The following is a 21,359-nucleotide window of genomic DNA, read 5'->3' on the forward strand; positions in this document are numbered from 1 at the left end:
AAAACTGATGGAGTTTGGGGAAATAAAAACAAACATGAAATAGGCTGAAAACAACCAGATATCAACAAGGATCATTTTTCTTGAGTCATTGTGGGTCAAGAAACTGCCTTTTTGTTAATAGTGAAACAAGTGTTAAGAAAGAATTTTGCAAAAACTAATTATGAAAAACACAAAAGCTCTTTAGTGTACGAACACATACTGGAAGGTTAGTTGATTGTCAATTAGACAAGGGAACAAATATAAATTGAGGGCCAATTCATAAGAAAATAGCATTTATTTGATGCAAATTCTGCTGGATAAAACTAATTTTTATGTCTCTGTACTGGTGTATCTGACATGCATAAAGATGCATTATGATTGACCAGCTCAGAAATGAAACACTGAGTAATGGGAACTTTATACTGTCCACGAACAGCCTCAGACAGTGAGGAACACATGCACAGACTAGGTCAGTCAGCCTTCATTTCACATTTCAAAATGGAGACAAAGAGCATAAAAATTTGACATAGCTGACCCAGTTGTCAGAAGAAGAGAAATACTGCCATTATGGGCAATAAAGATGGAAATTCACTTTTTAAATACAACTAAGAGATGAAGGCAAAGATATGTTTATGCCACTAAAAAGACAAGAATCTTTTTATGCCTTCACAAAGAAAACCTCAAAAAATTGAGTTCTTCTTTGACATTGTATGGACCTAAAAGTTAAAAATTAGCTATCAAACTGAATGCAGTGCTTCATTTCACTAAACCCATCACAAGAAAAAAAACCCCAAAAAAACAATGGCACTAGTCCTCCACACATCATATCACTTTGTTAGTTTTTTTGATAAACACTTTGGCCTTTTTTGTAACTGTATCTCACACATTAAGTTCATACACATGCTACAGCGACTGACTAAACAGTCAAGCCCCAACAATTTCAGTCCATAAAGTCCTCTATAATCATACAATGACAGTCTGAACCTCCACCTCCTCTGGGGAGGTGATGACATATTCTTCCTGCTGCTGCACCATCTCTATTCCCTCCTCCACTGATTCCTCTGTAGTAACCATGGTAACTGTTCCATCTGCCATCTCCACAGTGCCCGCCGTGGCAAGTAGTGTCCCATCACTGATGGCGGAGGCCAGAGTCATGGCCACCTGTTCCGTCAGGCTTTCCGGTGTAGCAATGGTGATGGTGTCACCACAGTCAGAGATGGACGGGCCCTCCTCATTCACCTCTACATTGCGCACAATGATCTGGTGGCTACCTGTGCCGCCAGCCCCACGTGACTGGCTGACAATTCGTTGCACTACTTTCATGATGTGGTTTCCCATCTGGTATGGAGGGGTTTAATGTAAACAGTGGGAGTAGGATTATTAGTAGGACAACACATAACTAATAGATATAACTAATGTGTCAGTAGATCTTCTAAGCTAACACTGTAAGTTCATTGAGCACAACTTTACAAAACACTAAAATTATCACATTCTACAAATTTTGTGTATTGTTGTGTGTGTCTGTATACTGACCTCACTTTGGCCTTCTTGAATGAGTGTAACCTCTTCCTGCACTTCGTTCTCTGTTTGGGTCTGGAGAATATGAGAATAGCAAATCAAATTAATAGAAAAAAAAACAAAAGCTGGCAGTGCACCGCACCCAACACTGATGGTGTATTCTATTAATAACATGGTCAGAAAAAAAGTGCAGGTACAAATTACAAGGAATGCCCTTAATGAGAACTGAAAAACAACCTTACATTGCTCCTTTTTAGATTTTTTTTTTTTTTTTTTTTTTTTTTTAAAAACACTGTTTAAGCTTCCTATCGAGTGTGAAAGAAAATGTTTTATTTCTGTGTGGTTTGCCCAGCAGATTGTACAAACACTTTCTCTTAACCCTGATCCTATGTGGCTCTCACCTTGATGATATATTCCTGTGTGTCTGCCACCACAGAGGAGAACTCCACTAGGACGGCATGAGGATCCTCTGAGATGATGGCTGTTGTAGCAAGGTTGTCCACTGATGCCTGTTCCTCTGTTATCATCTCCTGCTGCTCACTAGAATCTTCCTTATTGCAGCCTCCTGGTGGAAATCACTACAGCTGGTTAATATAAATTTATTGCTGATTTACTTTGTTTTCTTGGTTCTTTGTATTAATTTTTGTCAATCACACTGACCTTTAGCTCGCATATGCCGATTGAGGGTCCCGTGCTCAGCAAAGCCCCGTCCACATTTTGGGCATTTAAAAGGCTTCTCCCCGGTGTGATGGCGAATATGTCGCACCAGAGAACCTTTTTCCCTGAAGCCTCTCAAGCAGAACTGACACACATAGGGTTTGTCATCACCATGAGTCCGCTGATGCACCTGCAAGGCATTCTGACCAAGACAGGGAGCTGTGTTAAAGTCGGCACAGAAATGCCTTTTGTATTTCTGAATGACCCATTAAAGACAAATACACGATTAAACAAAAGCTGAGAGTTCAATCACAAGCATTGTAAACACCGATATCTACAATCAGCACTGGTGAAAGCACAGCAAAATCACCTTGGTTTTGTATCCTTTGTTGCATCTGGCACAGTGGTACGGTCTTTCGTCTGAGTGTGCCCTCATGTGTTCACGTACATGTCCAACGGTTTTGTACAACTTTCCACACTCGCCACACTTATATCTCCTCTCACTGACATGAATCTCCATGTGTTTCTTCAACAAGTAACCAGTCAGAAACTCCTTTTGGCAGAGTGTGCACTTAAAGGGCTTATAACCTGCAGATGTTGAGAAAAATTCAGCTCCCCATTAACAGTTTTAACTACACATTTTGATAAAGACTGATAGAAAACATTACATAAACCCTACACTGACACTGAAATGGTTGTGGACTTACCCAAATGACCTTTGACATGAAAGCGGAAGTAGTTTAGTCCCTTAAAGGAGCGATTACAATGTGGACACGTGTGCAGTTTTGAGGATGTCTGATCATCTCCATCCTCTGTATCCTGCAAATGGAACAGGAGAAAAGCCTTGAACATGACTATCTGTTCAAACAGTCAGCAGCAGTGGACTATGACTGGGAAACAAAACATCCACTAAAGTAACTGTAAAAAAATACAGGGCAACAATAAATCATTTGTTGGCTACTGTGTTGGTAAATCCCAGTTCACTCTTACACCTACTTCTGCCTCCATCTCCACAAACTCTTCCTTAATCTGGACCTCTGTGATACTCTCATCAACATCAGGACAGTCAGAACCCACTTTATGTATCTGCTCAGCTGCCTGTGAGTTCTCCTCAACCACTGCTTCCTCTGACCCCAGTGCAATGCCAGAGTTGAAGATGGCCTGGCAGATGAGGTTGTCACTCACTGCTGCAGCTGCAGCCAGGGCTTCTGCCTGAGACTGCTCTACCACCACCTGAAAAGATGGAATGCAACTGATAAAAGAACAGGTTGGATGACAGTTAACAGGCAAACAATCTCATAATAAATCTCTATGATTCCAGTTTTATGTCTGCACTATGATGGGTAACAGCACATACAGGACTTTGAGCTAAATGCATGCACTTTCTCCACTCACCTGTTGCTCCTGCGTTGTTCCATCCACCTCCATTGTGAAATGGACCTCATGGAGGACCTCTTGGGAACCAGCCTCAACCACACTAACAACAGCAGCCTGAGCCTCCACCATCTCCTGCTCCTCTGTCTGTTCCTCTACAACCACCACCTCTGGCTGGCTTGCCACTACAGAATGATCAGCTTCAACTCCTGCACAATGCACACAATGTCTTTTCACTTCATCAGGTATTCTAAATCTATTAGTAGTTCTAATTTCTATCAATAGCTGCAGCTGATGTGCTTTGACAGAGCAGACTGTGCAAGACCAAACTACCCTTTTTAGCACAGACATGTTTGACACAAGAGCTGAGCTCCTGGAGTACAAATCTGACCTTTTTGTACTCCATCTTTGCTAACCAGGATCTCCTTGTACTGAACAAAGCGGATCTTTTCTGTGCAGGGCGTAAGAGCTTTGAGATGCCTGGTGAGGGCACCTGACTCCCTGAAGGACTGGCCACACAGGGTACAGCGATACGGCCGCTCATCTGCAAAAGAACAGAATGACATGAAAGTTATTATTAGGTCAATTTTATCTGAAGACATCAGTGCAACACAAAAAAAGTCCCCATGATTAATGTCTGTACCAGTGTGACGACGGTTGTGGCGAACCAGTGAGCCTTTAGTACGAAAGGAGGTCCCACATAAGTCACATGCGAAGTTCTTCTGGTCACTGTGAGTTTTCATATGAGTTCTCAAAATATTGGTCTGTTGGATGAAACCAGAGTGTATTAGAGAGACAATAATCTTGAGGACTCTTCGAAGAGTAGCCCAAGAATAATAAATATATAAATAAAACCTGGCAACGTAAAGTAATAAATACCCTGCCTGGCATCACTTAGGAGAGAATTTCTAATAATTAAAATTCTCATTTACTTCATCTATAAGAAAATAAAGCCACAATTTAACAGACAAACAGATAAATGAAACATAGCACTCACGGTTTTAAATGTCTTTTCACAGATTTGGCAAATGTAGCGTCCCTCAGGGTTGACTTTGTAAACAGGCTTGTCAGTGTCACCATTAACAGATATTGATCCTTCACTTGCATCTGACTGTTCAGTGATTTTCTGTGAGGCAATTTTCTTCCTGCAACCTCGACCCAACCTAGTTCTGCTTTCATCTATGCGGAAAACCGGAAAGATGAAAATGTCAGTGCAATCACCTTGAACATAAATGAAATGTTTAACCTAAAAATAATCTGCAGTTTCTTTTTTAAATGTACTGCTTCAGTCACATTTCAATAAAAGCCTGATTTAACTCAGCTTCTCAGTTGAGCCCGACCGATATATCGCTTTACCGATTATATCGGCCGATATGAGTCTACTGCAGCTATATCGTATCGGCGAATATGCCGCAGATTTTACATTTTTTAATGTGTGTTTAAAATGAGTCTATGTATATATATTCTGTATATGTATACTGTATTCTATATACAGTACCAGTCAAAGGTTTGGACACACGAATTGAAATGCCATTGCCTGTGCAAGTGTATCTTTTGACTGGTACTGTATAATATAATATACACATAATGATTTTGGCCCATATATGGATTTTTTTTTTACTTCATAATAATATCGGTATCGGCCCCCCAATAAAAACATATCAGTCGGGCTCTAGTTGAGTGTTCCATTATTTTCTGACTATAGGCTAACAAGGCAATTAAAAAACAACTGGCAATTTAATCAATAACAAATTAAGTTGTTTGCAGCCTTAATGTTTACCACCATTTGTGGTCTTCACTGGCTCTTCTGCGGATGTGCTTTTAGCTGTTTTCACCTCTGCAGAACTTCTACTTGTAGCAACCTGGGAAAAAAATGTAAAAACGTTAGATATGAACATTTATTCTACCTCTGCTGATTAAATGATTACTGAAAAATAAAAAGAGCACATCACGGCTCTTACCTCCGGGCTGCTGGACTCCCGTGGCTCCACGCGTTTGTAGTTGTGAAGCTGCTTGTGCTGAAAGAAAGCTTCCAGTGTGGAAAACTCGGACTGACAGCGTCCACATTTGTGCACATCTTCATCTGCTGCACAGACGGAAAAAACATTTCAGTCAGACTTTACCTCAAGAAGAATTTGTACTGCAAGCTAGCAGTTTTTAATTGACCTAGTTTTTAATTACTGCTGACTGACTGGAAAACTCTGCAACAATGAAGTAAACTAGCTCTCGATGCTACTAGTAGCTAACATTAGCTGCTAGCAACATGTCACAACAGAGGAAGTTAGCTAGGCCCAAACGCAAGAAATTATAAATTTTTCACGCTGGTTTTATCAAGTAAACCGACTAACCTTCATCTCCCAGCGGGGTCCGGATGAGGATTGTCTCACTGCCGTTCTTCGTCTGCTCCCTCTCTGTTTCTGCCGTATGATTCGTTTCTTCATTCATGTCGTTCAAGCTCTCCGTCTCTGTCGCAACGCTGCTACCGGGAGGGAAAACATGGCGGATTTACGACCCCGTAGTCATAACAACAACAAGGCGCCTGCGTATATTTTATCTCCTCATATGGAAAAATAAGAAAATATTAACAGCCACCTTTTAATTTGAACTAAAACAACATTAAAATGTTCAAATGCCTCTTCACTAAAGAATTTCCCAATAGACAGGTACAAGAACAAATGGTTAATATTTTGTGGCAGGTTTATGTTCAGCTGCTTAGTATTCATGGTTCACATCCTGTTTTTTGACAAAAATAATATTCCACTTGGCCCAAGAGAATTTGCTGTAGCATATATTTTGACGCACTTTCTTCTAGTGCAGTCTAAAATCCTGATCATATCAGCAGACCAGTAAACAGGTCACCCCTTGAAACAAAAAACATTCAAACTTCCAGATATAACCAGATTTTTAATATGCAAATACTTAAATACGGCTTCACAACTACCTTCTGAGGTACCACTGATAATGGCCTATGAAACTACAATTTCTGTGTTGTTGCATTAATAAAAGGAAATTGATCAACATTTTGCACAAGAGTATAGTTATTTCATATTGGTTGTTACAGATGATACAGTTCCATCATTAATTAGAAGAAAGTAACATTTAGTAACATGGATTGGGTGGACTAGATGCCCATAGTCCATTTTGTTTAAAATCACAATTAATTCAATGTTGCGAATACATGATTCATCGACACACATTTGTGGCAAAAGCATATTTAACAGTTCAAAAAGCAATGTAATGTTGCCACTATAATTTGACTTGTTTCGCACGGTCACTTGCACACAGAAACAGAAACTGTGCACTGAAAGTCTACATCTGCATGCCTATCTTGACTATAAACTAACTATAAACTAAAATAAGCAATTAGATAAATACAGATACATAAAACAGATTGTGATCAACATATTTATGTTACATGTAAGAAGGCTAAACTACCAGTTTGGGCAAGGCTGTATAATTATGTAGGCTTAATTGTTTGATAGTTATGCCTGTTTATTTTTTGATCGGTCTTGTTCTTTCTATACACAGTGGCTCTTCTTTATTTTTCATTATAGGGCTAATGGTGAGGTTTGTCCCTGGATGTTTATACATCCATGGGTTTGTCACGGCTAGAGGTAAATTAGGGACAAGTATTCACGACACAAAAGAAAACAACGAACGCTTTACGGTAGTAAACATGGCTTCTCACTTCAGCGGAGTGCTGCAGTTGACAGATCTCGATGACTTTATCTCCCCCTCTCAGGTACCGAAACAATTCAGACATGTAAGATTTATTCTGGCAGAAAACATTTACCGCCGCTGATTCACTTAAAAGTATATAGAAGTATCCGGCTGACGTATTGAAGCTAGCGGGCTAATCGTTAGCTGTTCCTGTCACTGCCAACACATTATCGATAAGAGCTCAACGTTAATAGAAAGTGATGTTAACTAATTTGGTTTTTGTTATTTCTTATTGATGACGAGGTGTGAATTCAGATTACCAATACGTCCTCTCGATAGATAATACGGAACTGCAGCTTGTGTTGCAGATTATACAGACTAGTTACTGGGCTCGATAACTATGTTGTCATTAAATATACTGTAGAGTTGTCGCCTGCCAGATGCTGGACGATGTGGCACTGATGTATAATTACATTAACTGTGTTTTTCTTACCTACCATGTAGAATTTCATGATAGGGGTTCAATAAAATCAATCAATCTATCTATCTGTCTATCAATTGATTTATGTATGGTTGAGCTTTATGAAGAAAAAAATGGTTGCTGAAGCAGGCTGTAGACATTGGTCTATGTAAAGACCTTATTGTTGACTCATAACGTTTTCAATGTTTGTTTTCTTGGGCTTTATTATTTTCTTACTATTTCTTAGTTCCTTCTCAGTCCTGTCAGGAGTCTTAGGGTTCTACAGTTCTGTGTTTGTAGAGTTGATAAAGTTCTCAGGTTTCTCTGTTTTGCAGGAATGTGTCAAACCTGTGAAAATAGAGAAAAAACAAGGTAAATCTGTGGCCAAAATTCAAATCGAAGATGATGGCAGTTATGTCCAAGTCAACAAGGTAAGTAAACTAGGGTAGCTTAACCAAAACCAAGTTTGGATTATTAAAACTATTTGTTTTGCAATTATTTGCCTTTTGGTTGTAGGACGGTGGGAAGAAGAAGCTGGAGAAAGCAAAGATCTCGCTGAATGACTGTTTGGCCTGTAGTGGCTGTATCACCTCAGCTGAGAGTGTCCTTATCATGCAGCAGAGCCATGAGGAGCTTTTCAAAGTGCTGCGCAACAACCAGGTAAAGATCACTATATATGTGTGACTGCCTGTGCATTATGTCTCTGGTTATAATTGCTTTTTCAGTCTTAATGTCAGTCATAATTCAGTCAGTAATGATGGTATTGAGTTTGATGTCACTATATTCACCTATGTCTCCTTTGCAATCCCAACACAGGCCAGTGCAACAGAGCAGAAGGTTGTGGTGGTGTCGGTGTCACCACAGTCCAGGGCCTCCCTTGCAGCACATTATAACCTCAGTAGTAGTGAGACAGGCAGAAGGCTTACCTCTTTCTTCAAAGGCCTTGGTGAGTGCAAATATATTTTTCCACTTTTGAGTGTATCGACGACAGAAAAAGAAGATGTGAAAATAAAATGGTTTTAGTCAGAAAAAGTCACTCCTGAAGATTATTGTGTTGTTATTATTGCAGGGATTCATCATGTGTTTGATACAAGCTTTAGTCGTACCTTCAGCCTGCTAGAGAGCCAGAGGGAGTTTGTAGAGCGTTTCCAGAGGAAGGAGCAGGAGGGCAAGGCTCTGCCCATGCTGACATCTGCCTGTCCAGGTATTCCACTGAAATCCCTGTATGACAGAGATATATAGGTTATAAACAAGCAATGTGTATGCATCTCTGTTGAGGGAGGACACTTCTTCAAATTGGTGAACAAGTAGTGAAACAGTAACTTATAAAAGGCAAAAGGCAGTGTCATTTGTTTTAAAGTAACAATACTTAGATTTCCCGTGTTCAGTGTTAATCCAGGTATTGTCAAATCAAGTTCCACTGTGTGTGTGTGTGTATATTTTGTTCAGGTTGGATCTGCTATGCAGAGAAGACCCATGGGGAATTTATTCTTCCATACATTAGTACCACTCGCTCCCCACAGCAGATGATGGGCTCTCTGGTTAAAGGCTATTTTGCTGAACAACAGGTATGGTTTGTATTTGATAGCTTTTTTTGTATTGAAGCAAATACAGAGCCGTGACTGCTGCGGTATCTAGTGCAGACTTTTATAAATGCTGCTAGATGTATGGTCATTGAAAAATAGAGAATAAACAGTTACCACTGAGGTGTTTATTGTGTGTGTTATTAGGGCCTGAATCCACAGCAGATCTACCACGTGGCAGTAATGCCCTGCTTTGACAAGAAACTTGAGGCCTCAAGGTCAGACTTCTACCTGAACAAAGCTGAGACCAGAGAAGTGGACTGTGTCATCACCTCTGGTAGAGTAACTTTCCTTACAAAGATCTTCAGTGTATGAGTTCAAAATGAATGTGAATCTTCTCTGTTACTTAATGCCTCATATAGGAGAGGTTCAGAAAATGCTGGAGGAGAAAAATGTATCTCTTAATGATTTGGAGCCTGCAGTCCTAGATACAATGTAAGTTTTGTGCCATGTTTCTTTCTTTAAATCTTTAATTTATGATGTCATATAGCCATAAAAGTCTAAGAAAAATGCAACACATGGGATTCAAATTAAATGAGTTATATGTTGAGTTATAAATATGCACTCATTCATGTGGTTGACACACAGTTAAGCCCAGTTCAAGTTTTACTCAAATACTAATTCTACTCTTGACCCAGGTTTAGCAGTGTTTGTGGGGATGAGTTCCTGAGTCATGCAGGGAGTGGTTCAGGTGGTTACCTCCATCATGTCTTCACCTATGCTGCGAAGCAGCTGTTTGGAGAGGAGGTCAAGGAGCTCACCTACAAAACACTCAGGTCAGTTTGTCTCAACTACTTAAAAAGTTTAAATGTGTTGTGCTAATTTGTCCCAGGCCAATTTTGCTACCCGGATCAGTCAGGCTGGAATTTAATGTGAATTAAGGACAGTTCTAGTTCATTCAGTTGAGTTTACTGATGGCAGGGTCCTAGATCACTGGTGTTGAATTAGAGGTTTTATGCCATTAAAATATTTTTATACAGACTGAAGATCTGCTTAAAAATGCTAAATTGCACTGGCTTATTGGTCTTGTACCCCATGTGTTTAAGGATTTCTGACTAACCCTGTTTCCAATTTCAATCTGTCTTCCACAGGAATAAAGACTTCCAGGAGGTGACTCTAGAGAAGGATGGTGTAGTCCTTTTGTGCTTTGCTTCCACGTATGGTTTCCGAAACATCCAGAACCTGGTGCAGAAACTCAAGAGGGGGAAGTCACAATACCACTTTGTAGAAGTTATGGCCTGTCCCTCAGGTAATGAATGTTTACCACACTAAAGATGATACATTATAATCTAGTGTACTTCCAATTTAATACTGGCATGTTTGAAATGGAACAAATACAGTTATTCTTCTAATGCTTCAAATCACTGAAAGGCACAACTGGCACTTATTTCTAGCACACAAATTTCAACTACACACTTAGATAAATGTTTGCAAGGACACTGAAATCAAGCATATTCTTTCTTACCTTCTGCCAATATATCAGGTTGTCTAAATGGTGGTGGACAGTTGAAGCCCACATCTGGTCAGAACCAAAAGGAGTTTCTCCAGAAGGTTGAGGAGCTCTACAAGGCAGAGCGCCTCTTGTTGCCAGAAGATGACACTCATGTGGCAGAGCTGTATCAGTCTTGGCTCCACAGTGTAGGAGAGGAACGAGCTAAAGAGCTGCTGCACACACAATACCACGCTGTGGAGAAGATGACCAATGGACTCACTATGAAGTGGTGATCAGTGTTTTTGCCACAGTTCATGGCAAAACAAACAGGATCATTTTTGTAAAGTTTTTTTTTTTTTTAAATCAGTCACTACAAAACTAATAAGTGTGACAATTTTTGTCTGTCTACAGAGGGAAGCCTTATCAGTAAAGTCAAATATAAAGAGGTTTGATGTATGCCAGCAACTTTTCAAGACTACTTTGCTGCCTGTTCAAAAGCCTTGTGCCCAGAAAGGTGGATAGTTGCGACAATGCTGAAGCGTAGCTAAATTATATACATGGTTTGATCATTTGTCCTTACACTGCTGATTGTCCTTTTCAAATGTATAAAGGATGAATAATGAATTTGTGTGACACCTATTACATATTTTGAGTTAATTTCTTGTTTATTTATCTTAATGATTTTATGTATACATACATTTTAAAGAATAAACACATAATTCAACCGTAGCATTTGGTCGGACAGTTTTTTGAAATGTAGAATAGGTTTAACAAAAACGCAAATTCAAGCTGATATGTTTTATTGATTAATGTTGTCTCTGATTACAGTTCGAAGTAAGGATCTAAACTTTGGGATGAAAAGCAGCGATTAACAATCATAGTAATGTACAGTGCATCCTTTCTACCCTTATGGCACATTTTATAATGTCACATACCTGTCCTAAAAATTGTGTATAAGTTGCACTCTAACTGACAAATTAATTAACATTAATTGCATTTGATATTGAATACAAATCTGCAGCTTTCAGCTGTAAAAGCAAGCAAAGAGGGACTGGGAGGACAGTCTTAATTATTTTCTAGAAATATTTAATGGAAGCAGCTTTACACTGGCCTTTTTTGTGCTTATGTTTTTCTATTTACTGAAACACCATATACGACCATTAAGGGTCGATCAAGCACCCAGCAATATAAACTTGGGGTAAAAGCAACAAACACAGTCTACAGTCTTGTGTCTTTCTGTATCCAGCTGCTTAAACTATTCCTCCTTAATAGCTGAGTATGTTGTGTTCAGAGATCTGAAAGTGGATCTCACGGTCTGAGGAGCCCCCACTCCAAAGCCAGCATGGCATGGGGGGGGAGTCTCTCCTTGGGCTTCTTAAATTTGTCCTTCTCTTTCCGCAAAACCCTCAGCACCTCTATGGGGTCTGTCTTCCCTGTGAACCTTTGCACTCCTTCCTCTCTACAGAAAACAAATTAAAGAAAAACCACCATGACTGATAAATTCTGAAAGCTATCAAGTAGTTCACACTAATGCTTACATTCATTCAGATTTACCATAACAGAGCAAAATATACACATATATCATGTACTGAGAAAAAGCAGCATACAGTATACAGACAAACGACACCGATGTAATTTGAATGAAAAGTAAAACAAGGTCATCTGGAATATATTGTTAGAGTTAGATTTTCCAAATTCTAGATGCTTTTTCAATCAGCTGACAAGTTTCACTGCTGATAGAGACAAATAAAAAAAACTAGAGAAAACTTTTCTCTTGGCCCTTCCATTAATAATTTATACATAAAGATATATAAACACCCCAACTCACGAGAGACGAAGAAAAGGGTTGTACTCAAATTCATCCATTAGGGTGGATGGCACTGTGGGTTTGTCATCATCATCTCTTGCCTGGAGACACACAAAGACTGTCAAGCATCTCACCGAAAGACGTTTTTTCTCCCTTCATCTGTATTTAAAGCATAAGACTCAAAATATTCAATGTTTGTCAGATAAACTTGTGAACCGTTTCAAAAGATTTATGTCTTTTGTTGAAAATAAAAACAGCTTCATTCTTTCAGAAGTATACATTGTACTCACCCTAGCCCAGCTCAGCATCTCTTTAACCTTCTCGTTCTCTGGCTCCACCAGCAGAGCAAACTTCAGGTTCTTAATGGTGTACTCATGTCCGCAGAACACCTTCTACAGATCAACAAGGCATGACTTAAAATTAGGACAGATAAGTTCAAATACATAGCAAGAGAACATTTAGTACCCTGGGCATTTGAGACTTGGTGCAATTTTGAGATGTTTGGTTCTGTCAAGGGAGATCATCAGGCTGCACTCAATCCCTTTGTTGTTTGAGTTTTCTCAATAGTCACACCAGCTTTTCTGTGATGTCATCTCAGTGTTTGTTTACCCTGTGAGTGCCATGCACAACCATGACAAATATCTTTAATTGGCACTAACCGTGTCTTGAGGTAGAGAGCCCAGCACATGGGTCAGATTGTTATACATCTGTTCTGCTGTACCCTCGAGAAACCGTCCACACCCACCAATAAACAGCGTATCCCCTAACAAAAAAATCAATAATGCAACAATTAAATGTCACAGAACCATAGACATTGTGCTAGTCAACATACATTCATATCTCTAGCCACTTAAAACAAAGTCCTTTAAACACAACTGATGCCACATAAAGATGTGGTGCATTTTTGCCTTCATTCAGTGAGTGTACTGTACAGGTATAAGCTGTATGGAGAGATGTGTGTTTCAGATTTGATTTGAACTGCTTCATCGGACAAAGACCTGTGAACACAGCAGGAGCATCAGTGCACTCATCCTCCCAAACAAAGTAGCACATGTGACCAGAGGTATGGCAGGGAGTAAATAGGCACCTCACATTGATGGAGTTAAACTGCAAATGGAGAAAGCACAATATCAAAGGACAATGTGGCAGAGACACAACAAGAAAAACTGTATTTTTGTATAACTGACATGCTGATATCATAAATGGATCACTGTCCATGTAAAGGTTCTATACTCCTGTTACTTCGCGGGCACCTTGAGCTCCTGAGCACTGGTTACTTTATCCGTCAGACCCCCAATCCGATCATCTCCCCCATACACCCTCAGCTGAGGAATCTCCTTCAGGAGGGCCTCGTTCCCCCGAGCATGGTCCCTGATATGCAGAAGCAGATTGATTATTACATTAACAATGATATGTTTGGCAATTAATAATATATTCCAAATTTTTGCAAGCCCCCTCTTGTAGCCCAAACACTATTCATACCAGTGATGGTGAGTGGTGAGAACAGCTGTCAGAGATAAGCCCTCTCTCTTCACTATTTCTAGCAGCTGTCAGAAAAACAGATGTTTAACTGTTAGCAGCAGTTTCCATATGTGTATTTCAATGGAAAATGAATGACCTATTTTGTGATCATTGATTAATCATTAAAGTTATATATGAAAACAAACTTACTTATAATCCTAAGTTGTGAGGATCTGCTGTTGTTCTTTCTTTTATGTTAGAGTAAAAAGACTGTGTTTAGGTTTTGGACTGTAGTTTGGACAAAAATAGGAATTTAACAATATCACTTTGTCTTTAGGAAATTATCATGGACATTTTTCACTTTTCTAAATCTGGGTGAAATGTGGGTGAACCACGCAATTCTGTGTATATTGATGTGAAGCTCAAATCAGCGACTGGGCACTTCAGTGCAGTAGCCATTATTTTATCCATCCATCCTTTTCCTTATTATTCCTTAACCAGGGTCACAGGGATCTACTGGAGCCTATCCCAGCTCTCTTTCGGGTGGAAGGCAGGGGTACACCCTGGACAGGTCACCAGTCCATCACAGGGCGCCATTATTTTATTGGAAAGTAAATGTGCTGAAGTAAACAACCTAAAGATCAAAATATATGTAACTGTCCAAATACTTGACTGTCAGGACATAACCGCTGTCTATTTTTAATAAATGTTTATCTCTACTCTATGCTTCCTTATTTATAATTCACTTGTCATTATTTTAACTGTTTTTGTGAGATGCCTTATATTTTGATATATTTTTATCACTAGAGTAAACTAGGAGAGTAGTGAAAGGCATCAGTGTTTCATGAGACATGATCCTAATTTACAAAGTCTGAATCTGTGTCTCACCCGTTGTGGAACAGCAGGATCCACAGCTATGGCCAGTTTACTTTGCTCCTCTATCACCAGGTACATGTAGTTGTCCTCCAGGATGGAGATCACCTTTACCTTCATGGCACCCCTCACACGCATGCGCAATGCAGTGCACAACACTGCGAACAGGCTGAATTAGTCAGCATTACTTACTTCGACAAATATCCAGCTGTCATCCATCAGCTTCATCACAGACACAGTTCAGCATTGTTAGCTAATAAAAGCATGCTACTGTGAGCTGCACCGGCCTGCAAGTGGACTCTGGCTCCGCTAATGCGTCATAAAGCTAAACACACTGTGCAGCCTTAACGTTAACTCAATCTGCACAGATCAGGTTAAAAAACACTGGTTACCTCAGCTGGACTGGTCCCGATCACTTGTCCGGTTGTGGTGCGCTGAAAAACATTAGTTTACATTTCTGCAGCGAGAATAGGAAGTTATCGCGACACCATCGAGACAAACGTATCAAAAGCAAGACATTTTAATCGAGCCGGAAAATTCAACAGCTTTTAAAAACGTGAAAACGTGTTGGAGATGTGGCATTTAATGCTGAGATTCGCTTCTCTTCCCTTTTTATAATTTGTTTTTGTTTTTATTCTGGACCTGGTTGTACAATAACATTTGTTTCAAATGTGATGCATTTATACAAACTGTTTATTTCTTCATTGAATGTGTTTTATTGCTTCCCGCAAAGAACATCATACAATATTCTCTCAGATTGTACTTGTCATAGAGGATTTAGTGTATCTTACATTTAATGCTGACACAGTAAGCAGACAATGCTGTGCTCATAGAAGTAAAAAGCACTTCTGCTGAATTATACATAACTAAACTAAGAGTTTTGAAGCAAATATGAAAAGATGAAGAAACATTCAATGTCAGGATAAAAGATGGATGCAAAGCTTTACAAAGAAATTACAATATTTTATGAATTTACAAAAATTGTACACATCTTTCATTCTTTTACTATTAAAGTAGCTCTGTCTCAAAGATTTTAAATTTAAACACTGAATAAAACAATTCCCACATCAATATATTACTAAATCATACTATATAAGACTTTGTAACTCCAAATTTGCAGGTTGATTAAACTCATTTATCATAATATTAAATCGTTCAATTAATGGCCATATGTTCCTTAAAATGGTCATAACAAAACCAGAAAAACAAACAAACAAAAAAAAATCAAATACAACTAAAACAATAACAGATCCATTTATAGCCATATAAGGGCTGAACAAAATTTCTGACTTGACACAGTGAATCTAATGGCTTAATTTCAAATGGCTTTGAAGATGAGTTGCAGATATTGTCTTTACTATATTATTGACGGCTTGCAGTGCTGTAAGCAGTTGTTCAGAAACAGCATAAGTGCATGAGCTATCACTCCTTGGGCACCCGGAAACCATCCTTTTCTTTCCTGAGACTTCTCATGGTTTCAATCGGGTCTGTCTGCTTTACGTGATCTTGGACGGACTTCTCTCTAAATTAAACATCAAAAAAATATGAGTAAGCCAGGCACCACTTTGACAGTTAATAGCCCTAAACAAACTACATACTTCACTCTCATAAAAGGGTTAAAAGTGAATTCATCTGCCAAAGTGGATGGAATAGTGGGTTCTCCATTGCTGCATTTCTCCTACAGAAATACAAATAGACAGTTAGGAAAATGTATTTATTTTATCTCATTGAAGTAATAATTACACATGTGATAAATCAGTTAAATACCTTTGCCCATGCTAATTTCTTCTGAATGACTTCATTGTTTGGTTCCACGTGACGAGCAAATTTCAGATTGCTGACAGTGTACTCATGACCACAGTAAACACGCTTAAACAAACAGCACAGTTATTCATGCAACTTAAAAACACTTTGTGGCAAGCCCAAATCAAAAATGGATCATTTATAACATCTTATAAACTACAGAAGTTAACTCATCGAAAATGGCTTCCATCCCAAATCTTTTGTTAATTACTTAAAATATGATTCATGTCTCCAGTGCTACATTTAGAATTTCATTATTACCTTTCGAAGAGATATTATAGACTATGTATATTTACTGTTTCAGGTGGCAGGCGCCCCAGAATTTCTATCAAGGCTTTGTACATCTGCTCCGCTGTGCCCTCAAAGAATTTACCACAACCAGCAACAAACATTGTGTCCCCTGTAACGAACATAAGAAAGGCGTTCCTAGGTCACACATGACAGGGGGTTGACTTGTTACAGTGGCTGCATCATTTATTTGTACAAATCATTTCAGCTAAAAGTTTCATGTGATTTGACAAACCTGTGAACACAGCTGGTGGCTCAGTGCTGTTTTCTTTTGTCACATAGTAGCAGATGTGACCAGTTGTGTGACATGGCGTAAACAGACATTTGACATTGAGTGATCCAAGCTGGGAAAGAATGACACCAGTGAGAAAACATTGGTCTTATGGGGCTTATATCTGGACTGCAGGATACATGACCTGATGGTCTTACTTTGAAATTGTGGGAATGAGAAACTTTTTTGGTAATAGCATCAACTCTGTCATCCCCTCCATAGACCTTCAGTCCTGGCATTAGCTTCACCATCTTTTCATTTCCACTTGCATGATCCCTAAAGAGCAATCAATATAGTAAGTATTGGCAGTGTACATTTGTGTACCGTTAAAATAAAGTCTAACTTAACATGTAGCCTACCAGTGATGATGGGTGGTGAGAATTGTTGTGAGTTTTACACCATGTTTCCTGACAGCTTCCACAACCTGTTGAAACAACAAATGCAATCAGGGGAAGTCATGCTGAAATGTCAAAGTAAATTTACTTACTATACGTACATTGTACACCATCCTACATTGTTGGATCATTATGACTGATGCAGTAATATTTTTAACAGCATCTTGATGTGGCAGCTGGCAGCTGAAGTTAGTGAATTCAATCTGCATTAATGGATATGACTGCATTAATACTGATCTGCACACTGACTATTCAGGCATTGACTTGACTGGAATAAGACTGGAAATTGGACATTTCTCTGTTTTTTAAAATTAATTTCTCAATAGGGCTCCTGATATTTATAAATTGAAATCAAATTACAACTGCTGTTACAGAGAATTATATTTTACAGTCCCTGATGCAACATATAAGCTGAACATATGTGTTTTGTATGGTAATATGAATATGTAAACTAACTAGTAACTAGTTAGTTACTTAGCCCTTATATAAATTAAACGTAGTAGAAAAGTACAATATTTGCCTTTACTGTACAAACATTTTCTACAGTACTTAAAGAAAAAAAAAAAACAGTTACTGTCCACTATTGAATTATAATAACAGAGGTACGGACCTTTATTGGCTCCACAGGGTCAACAACAGCTGCTTCTTTGGAGTCCACATCAATGAGGAGGTACATGTAGTTGTCAGTGAGGGCTGGGAGAAGTTCAATCCTCATATTTGCTCGTTTCCTGGCTGCGCTGTGAATGAGAGCAGCTGCTTGGGCCTGGACCTCCACAGGTGCTGCATGACACGATACAAGTCAACATTTGACAGATACAGGAGCCTGTTCGTCATAATTAACTCTTTGTGTTCTTATACAAGCTGGATGGTTCGTTTTGTTTAGGTCATGTGCTGACACATCGAGCAAACACGACACAAGCTTCAAGTAGCTGGGCGTTAGCTTCGATGCTAACTCTACCTGTAAAAGCCACTGCGCTCATTTTTAATGACCCAGCGGCCCCAGCCCTGATCTAACACATCTGTCACACAGAAGATTAGAGAGTGGAGACGTTTGCTCAGACAGGTCACCTGTGTTCACCTGACAATCTCTCTCTCTGTTTGCTCTTCTTAAAATGCGATTAAATCTAAACATGTAGTTAGTCCGTATAAATGTAAACACATCTGTTAGCACACTAGATGTCTGGATGCTAAAGATGAGCCATCGTGTGGACCGTACCAAATTTAAAAGCAGTTGCAGCTCCTATGAGAGTACAGGTACCCCCTACTAGTGACCTGAATAACATAACCGCAGATATACCCTGGTCGATTTCCTATGAGCCAGAAAAGTTTGTCTGGTTCATTCCTCCTCCGCCCCTTTTCAACTCTCACCTTTCAGGCTCCACCAATCAATTCTGGGGGAGTAGATCGTCTGTAATCACTAAAACACGTGTTCGATCGTTTATTTGCACATTGACTTAAATATAAAAACACACTATGGATCATCTGAGGGATATTATTTTTATACTTTGTGCCTGTTAAACTTCTCAATTCAATCGATATAACCCCTCTGGTTTGCGTTTTGAATCTTCTATATGTCCCTTTGGGCTTGCCGTAGGTAAAAACTCTAGTAACCTGACCGTCGGTCAAAGTTCAGAAACTGGTGAGCGGCCAAATCGTCACATTTCTCCACAATGACTGCACGAAATATATCTCGGTTTTGGGAATGGGGGAGGAAGATTATTTGTGTTGGGAGAAACTATGCGGATCATGCCAAAGAGTTAAAAAACGCGATTCCTGCAGAGCCCGTCCTATTCCTGAAGCCTCCTTCTGCATATGTAAGAGAGGGCTCCCCCATCCTGGTGCCTCTGTACACCAGCAACCTGCACCATGAAGTGGAGTTAGGGGTGGTGATCGGGAAAGGGGGCACAGCCATCGCACAGTCCTCCGCTATGGAGCATGTTGCAGGCTACGCCCTGTGCTTGGACATGACGGCCCGGGACATCCAGGACGAGTGCAAGTCCAAGGGTCTGCCCTGGACCATGGCCAAAGCTTTCAACACGTCCTGCCCGGTCAGTGAGTTCATCCCTAAAGAGCACATCCCCGACCCTGGTAACGTGAAACTGTGGTTGAAGGTGAACGATCAGCTGAGGCAAAGCGGCTGTACCTCCCAGATGATTTTCTCCATCCCCTATCTCATCAGCTACATCAGCGACTTCATCAGCCTGGAGGAGGGAGATCTCATCCTGACAGGGACCCCTAAAGGAGTTTCTGCCGTGCAGGAGCATGATGAGCTGCAGGCTGGGATCGAAGATGTTATCACTATGAGCTTCAGAGTGGACAGACAGGACCATTAATGAAAGCAAAAGACACTCATGAGGCAAAAGAAATAGATCAGAAGAGTCAGATCATGATAACAGGGTGATTTTACTCGAAACCTGAATACACGTCTGTTGAATATATTTCCAGTGTTTGTGTGGATCAGCAGATGGCAGTGTGGTGCTGTAATTCTGAATGATGCCACGCTGTCTTATAGACCAAACACTGATTGATTATCAATGTACTGTATCTTTCACTCAAACCAGGGATATGAGAATCACCACACATTACAACATGATGGAAATACTCCAGTATGTATACAGGCAAATTAAAGCAATAAGGTAATTTTCTTATTTCATTTTTGTATTGTGAAGTGAAATGTAGAAAATTACATATAGTTCTCATTTCAAAACAGATTTGAGCCAAACGACAGGTACAGGGTTTGAGTAGATGGTATTAGTTAAAGAGGTAGACACAGTATAGGTCTTATTGTTTTTAGAGACAACAGAATTTAGAAGTGCTGTAACATGTTCATGATTTGAATGAAAGTTTTATAATAATATAAAAATTTTGAATCTATTAGTTTTTTGGTTTTTCCTTCTTTACTTCTGATAAATACCAACTAACACCACATGGTATTTTCCAGAACCACTTCAGACAGCACCGTCTGAATTTATGTGGTGCGTTCTTCAGAAGCTTGGAAATTTAAAAAGCTTATCCCAGACATGTTCAAGCGCAGAAAATAGTTACGTTGGTGATGGAGTGTAGATGACTGACGGTTTGGCCCTGGCTACCTGTGGTTCTTCTTAAATTTTGATATGCCTTCTGTTGGATTAACTGAGATGTGTTTTCTTTAGACATTTTGATGGGGTCACACTCAAACACCACATTTCTGCTGCAAACTACCATGTTTACAAATGTTTCTAAATATTTTTATAACTGCAGAATGAACCATGCAAGCAGTTTAGCATCCAATGTATCATCTGGTTCATCTTTAACAATTAAATACACCAAAAAAGACCTGTCTGTTCAAAATCTTTTAATAATTTTTTTTTTTCCTGTGGTATTTCTGTTCTTCCTGTGTAATTTCAACTTTCAGGCTGTCTACCGTCACCATAACCACATTCTTTCTGGCCTGGTTAACATCTGCTCTAGGTTCAATTACAATTCTCCCACAGGCGTCTCTGTTTTAAGGATCAATCAGAGCCTCCATCAACCTGTCCCAAGCCAGTCTGCTGTAACCTGAGTCTGTGTACTTCCCACACCTGTAGTTTTAGGGCATGTTATCTCCAAGACTCATAGTACCGAAGCTCTGGCCCCCAGGATAATCTGGATTTATATGTTTCAATCATTTGAACAGTTATGACATATTCAATTAGATTTGGGATCTGGGAAACGCAGTTATGGCCTGTTTTTTCCCCATCATGTACGAACAGAGTCGAAGCAGTGCTCACAGGTGTCGTCTTTTATGAGATATGAATCATACTATTCATTGTCCCCATG

The 21,359-nt window shown here is 39.5% G+C and overlaps 5 protein-coding genes across 10 annotated transcripts; 2 read left to right on the top strand and 3 right to left on the bottom strand.

Annotated features, from left to right (window-relative positions):
- Positions 1-163: 163 nt before the first annotated feature.
- e4f1 (E4F transcription factor 1) lies at positions 164-6,037 on the bottom strand. Of its 2 annotated transcripts, none has more exons than XM_026325447.1 (14): positions 5,877-6,037; positions 5,490-5,614; positions 5,312-5,390; positions 4,526-4,707; positions 4,172-4,292; positions 3,920-4,072; positions 3,550-3,737; positions 3,151-3,387; positions 2,862-2,973; positions 2,525-2,742; positions 2,158-2,356; positions 1,899-2,062; positions 1,513-1,572; positions 164-1,317 (listed from the first exon to the last, which is right to left on the bottom strand). In XM_026325447.1, the coding sequence occupies exons 1-14, from the start codon at positions 5,971-5,973 to the stop codon at positions 943-945; spliced, it is 2,310 nt and encodes a 769-aa protein (XP_026181232.1). In that variant the 5' UTR covers positions 5,974-6,037; the 3' UTR covers positions 164-942. The 2 variants fall into 2 exon arrangements, with proteins under 2 accessions (XP_026181232.1, XP_026181231.1); XM_026325446.1 differs by having other exon boundaries at positions 5,309-5,390.
- A 1,125-nt stretch (positions 6,038-7,162) lies between these two features.
- On the top strand, positions 7,163-11,392 carry narfl (nuclear prelamin A recognition factor-like). The gene is made up of 11 exons (XM_026325458.2): positions 7,163-7,270; positions 7,984-8,079; positions 8,165-8,308; positions 8,465-8,594; positions 8,718-8,852; positions 9,098-9,216; positions 9,379-9,508; positions 9,594-9,666; positions 9,870-10,007; positions 10,323-10,480; positions 10,715-11,392. Exons 1-11 carry the CDS (start codon positions 7,205-7,207, stop codon positions 10,954-10,956), a joined length of 1,431 nt encoding a protein of 476 aa, XP_026181243.2. The 5' UTR covers positions 7,163-7,204; the 3' UTR covers positions 10,957-11,392.
- Positions 11,310-15,311, bottom strand: hagh (hydroxyacylglutathione hydrolase). 4 transcript variants are annotated; one of them, XM_026325471.1, is made up of 9 exons: positions 15,197-15,311; positions 14,820-14,962; positions 13,953-14,017; positions 13,724-13,841; positions 13,469-13,577; positions 13,130-13,233; positions 12,761-12,862; positions 12,492-12,571; positions 11,310-12,122 (listed from the first exon to the last, which is right to left on the bottom strand). In XM_026325471.1, exons 2-9 carry the CDS (start codon positions 14,940-14,942, stop codon positions 11,972-11,974), a joined length of 852 nt encoding a protein of 283 aa, XP_026181256.1. In that variant the 5' UTR covers positions 14,943-14,962; positions 15,197-15,311; the 3' UTR covers positions 11,310-11,971. The 4 variants fall into 4 exon arrangements, with proteins under 4 accessions (XP_026181256.1, XP_026181259.1, XP_026181258.1 ...); XM_026325474.1 differs by lacking the exons at positions 14,820-14,962; positions 15,197-15,311 and adding an exon at positions 14,997-15,181; XM_026325473.2 differs by lacking the exon at positions 15,197-15,311 and having other exon boundaries at positions 14,820-14,981.
- Positions 15,312-15,754: 443 nt separating this feature from the next.
- On the bottom strand, positions 15,755-18,935 carry LOC113141198 (hydroxyacylglutathione hydrolase, mitochondrial-like). 2 transcript variants are annotated; one of them, XM_026325468.1, is made up of 9 exons: positions 18,778-18,935; positions 18,172-18,341; positions 17,526-17,590; positions 17,325-17,442; positions 17,131-17,239; positions 16,904-17,007; positions 16,572-16,673; positions 16,403-16,482; positions 15,755-16,326 (listed from the first exon to the last, which is right to left on the bottom strand). In XM_026325468.1, exons 1-9 carry the CDS (start codon positions 18,842-18,844, stop codon positions 16,227-16,229), a joined length of 915 nt encoding a protein of 304 aa, XP_026181253.1. In that variant the 5' UTR covers positions 18,845-18,935; the 3' UTR covers positions 15,755-16,226. The 2 variants fall into 2 exon arrangements, with proteins under 2 accessions (XP_026181253.1, XP_026181254.1); XM_026325469.1 differs by having other exon boundaries at positions 18,859-18,884.
- Positions 18,936-19,040: 105 nt separating this feature from the next.
- fahd1 (fumarylacetoacetate hydrolase domain containing 1) lies at positions 19,041-20,201 on the top strand. Its single transcript, XM_026325479.2, has one exon. The coding sequence runs from the start codon at positions 19,232-19,234 to the stop codon at positions 19,892-19,894; it is 663 nt and encodes a 220-aa protein (XP_026181264.1). The 5' UTR covers positions 19,041-19,231; the 3' UTR covers positions 19,895-20,201.
- Positions 20,202-21,359: the final 1,158 nt, after the last annotated feature.

Source organism: Mastacembelus armatus, chromosome 8, assembly GCF_900324485.2.
Source record: "Mastacembelus armatus chromosome 8, fMasArm1.2, whole genome shotgun sequence".
Classification (NCBI taxonomy): domain Eukaryota; kingdom Metazoa; phylum Chordata; class Actinopteri; order Synbranchiformes; family Mastacembelidae; genus Mastacembelus; species Mastacembelus armatus.

Coding starts and splice junctions, on each gene's coding strand:
- e4f1 (XM_026325446.1), bottom strand. CDS start 5,973: ATGAATGAAGAAACGAATCATACGGCAGAAACAGAGAGGGAGCAGACG. Junction 2,974..3,150: donor TTGTGGAGATGGAGGCAGAA/GTAGGTGTAAGA, acceptor TTCCATTTGCAG/GATACAGAGGATGGAGATGA. Junction 1,573..1,898: donor CACAGGAATATATCATCAAG/GTGAGAGCCACA, acceptor CATATTCTCCAG/ACCCAAACAGAGAACGAAGT.
- narfl (XM_026325458.2), top strand. CDS start 7,205: ATGGCTTCTCACTTCAGCGGAGTGCTGCAGTTGACAGATCTCGATGAC. Junction 8,853..9,097: donor GCTGACATCTGCCTGTCCAG/GTATTCCACTGA, acceptor TATTTTGTTCAG/GTTGGATCTGCTATGCAGAG. Junction 9,509..9,593: donor GGACTGTGTCATCACCTCTG/GTAGAGTAACTT, acceptor TGCCTCATATAG/GAGAGGTTCAGAAAATGCTG.
- hagh (XM_026325471.1), bottom strand. CDS start 14,942: ATGCGTGTGAGGGGTGCCATGAAGGTAAAGGTGATCTCCATCCTGGAG. Junction 13,234..13,468: donor TGCTCCTGCTGTGTTCACAG/GTCTTTGTCCGA, acceptor TTTTTTTGTTAG/GGGATACGCTGTTTATTGGT. Junction 12,863..13,129: donor GCTCTCTACCTCAAGACACG/GTTAGTGCCAAT, acceptor GTTGATCTGTAG/AAGGTGTTCTGCGGACATGA.
- LOC113141198 (XM_026325468.1), bottom strand. CDS start 18,844: ATGTTATTCAGGTCACTAGTAGGGGGTACCTGTACTCTCATAGGAGCT. Junction 17,591..18,171: donor ACCCTGTGGAGCCAATAAAG/GTCCGTACCTCT, acceptor TTGTTTCAACAG/GTTGTGGAAGCTGTCAGGAA. Junction 17,008..17,130: donor GCCACCAGCTGTGTTCACAG/GTTTGTCAAATC, acceptor TGTTCGTTACAG/GGGACACAATGTTTGTTGCT.
- fahd1 (XM_026325479.2), top strand. CDS start 19,232: ATGACTGCACGAAATATATCTCGGTTTTGGGAATGGGGGAGGAAGATT.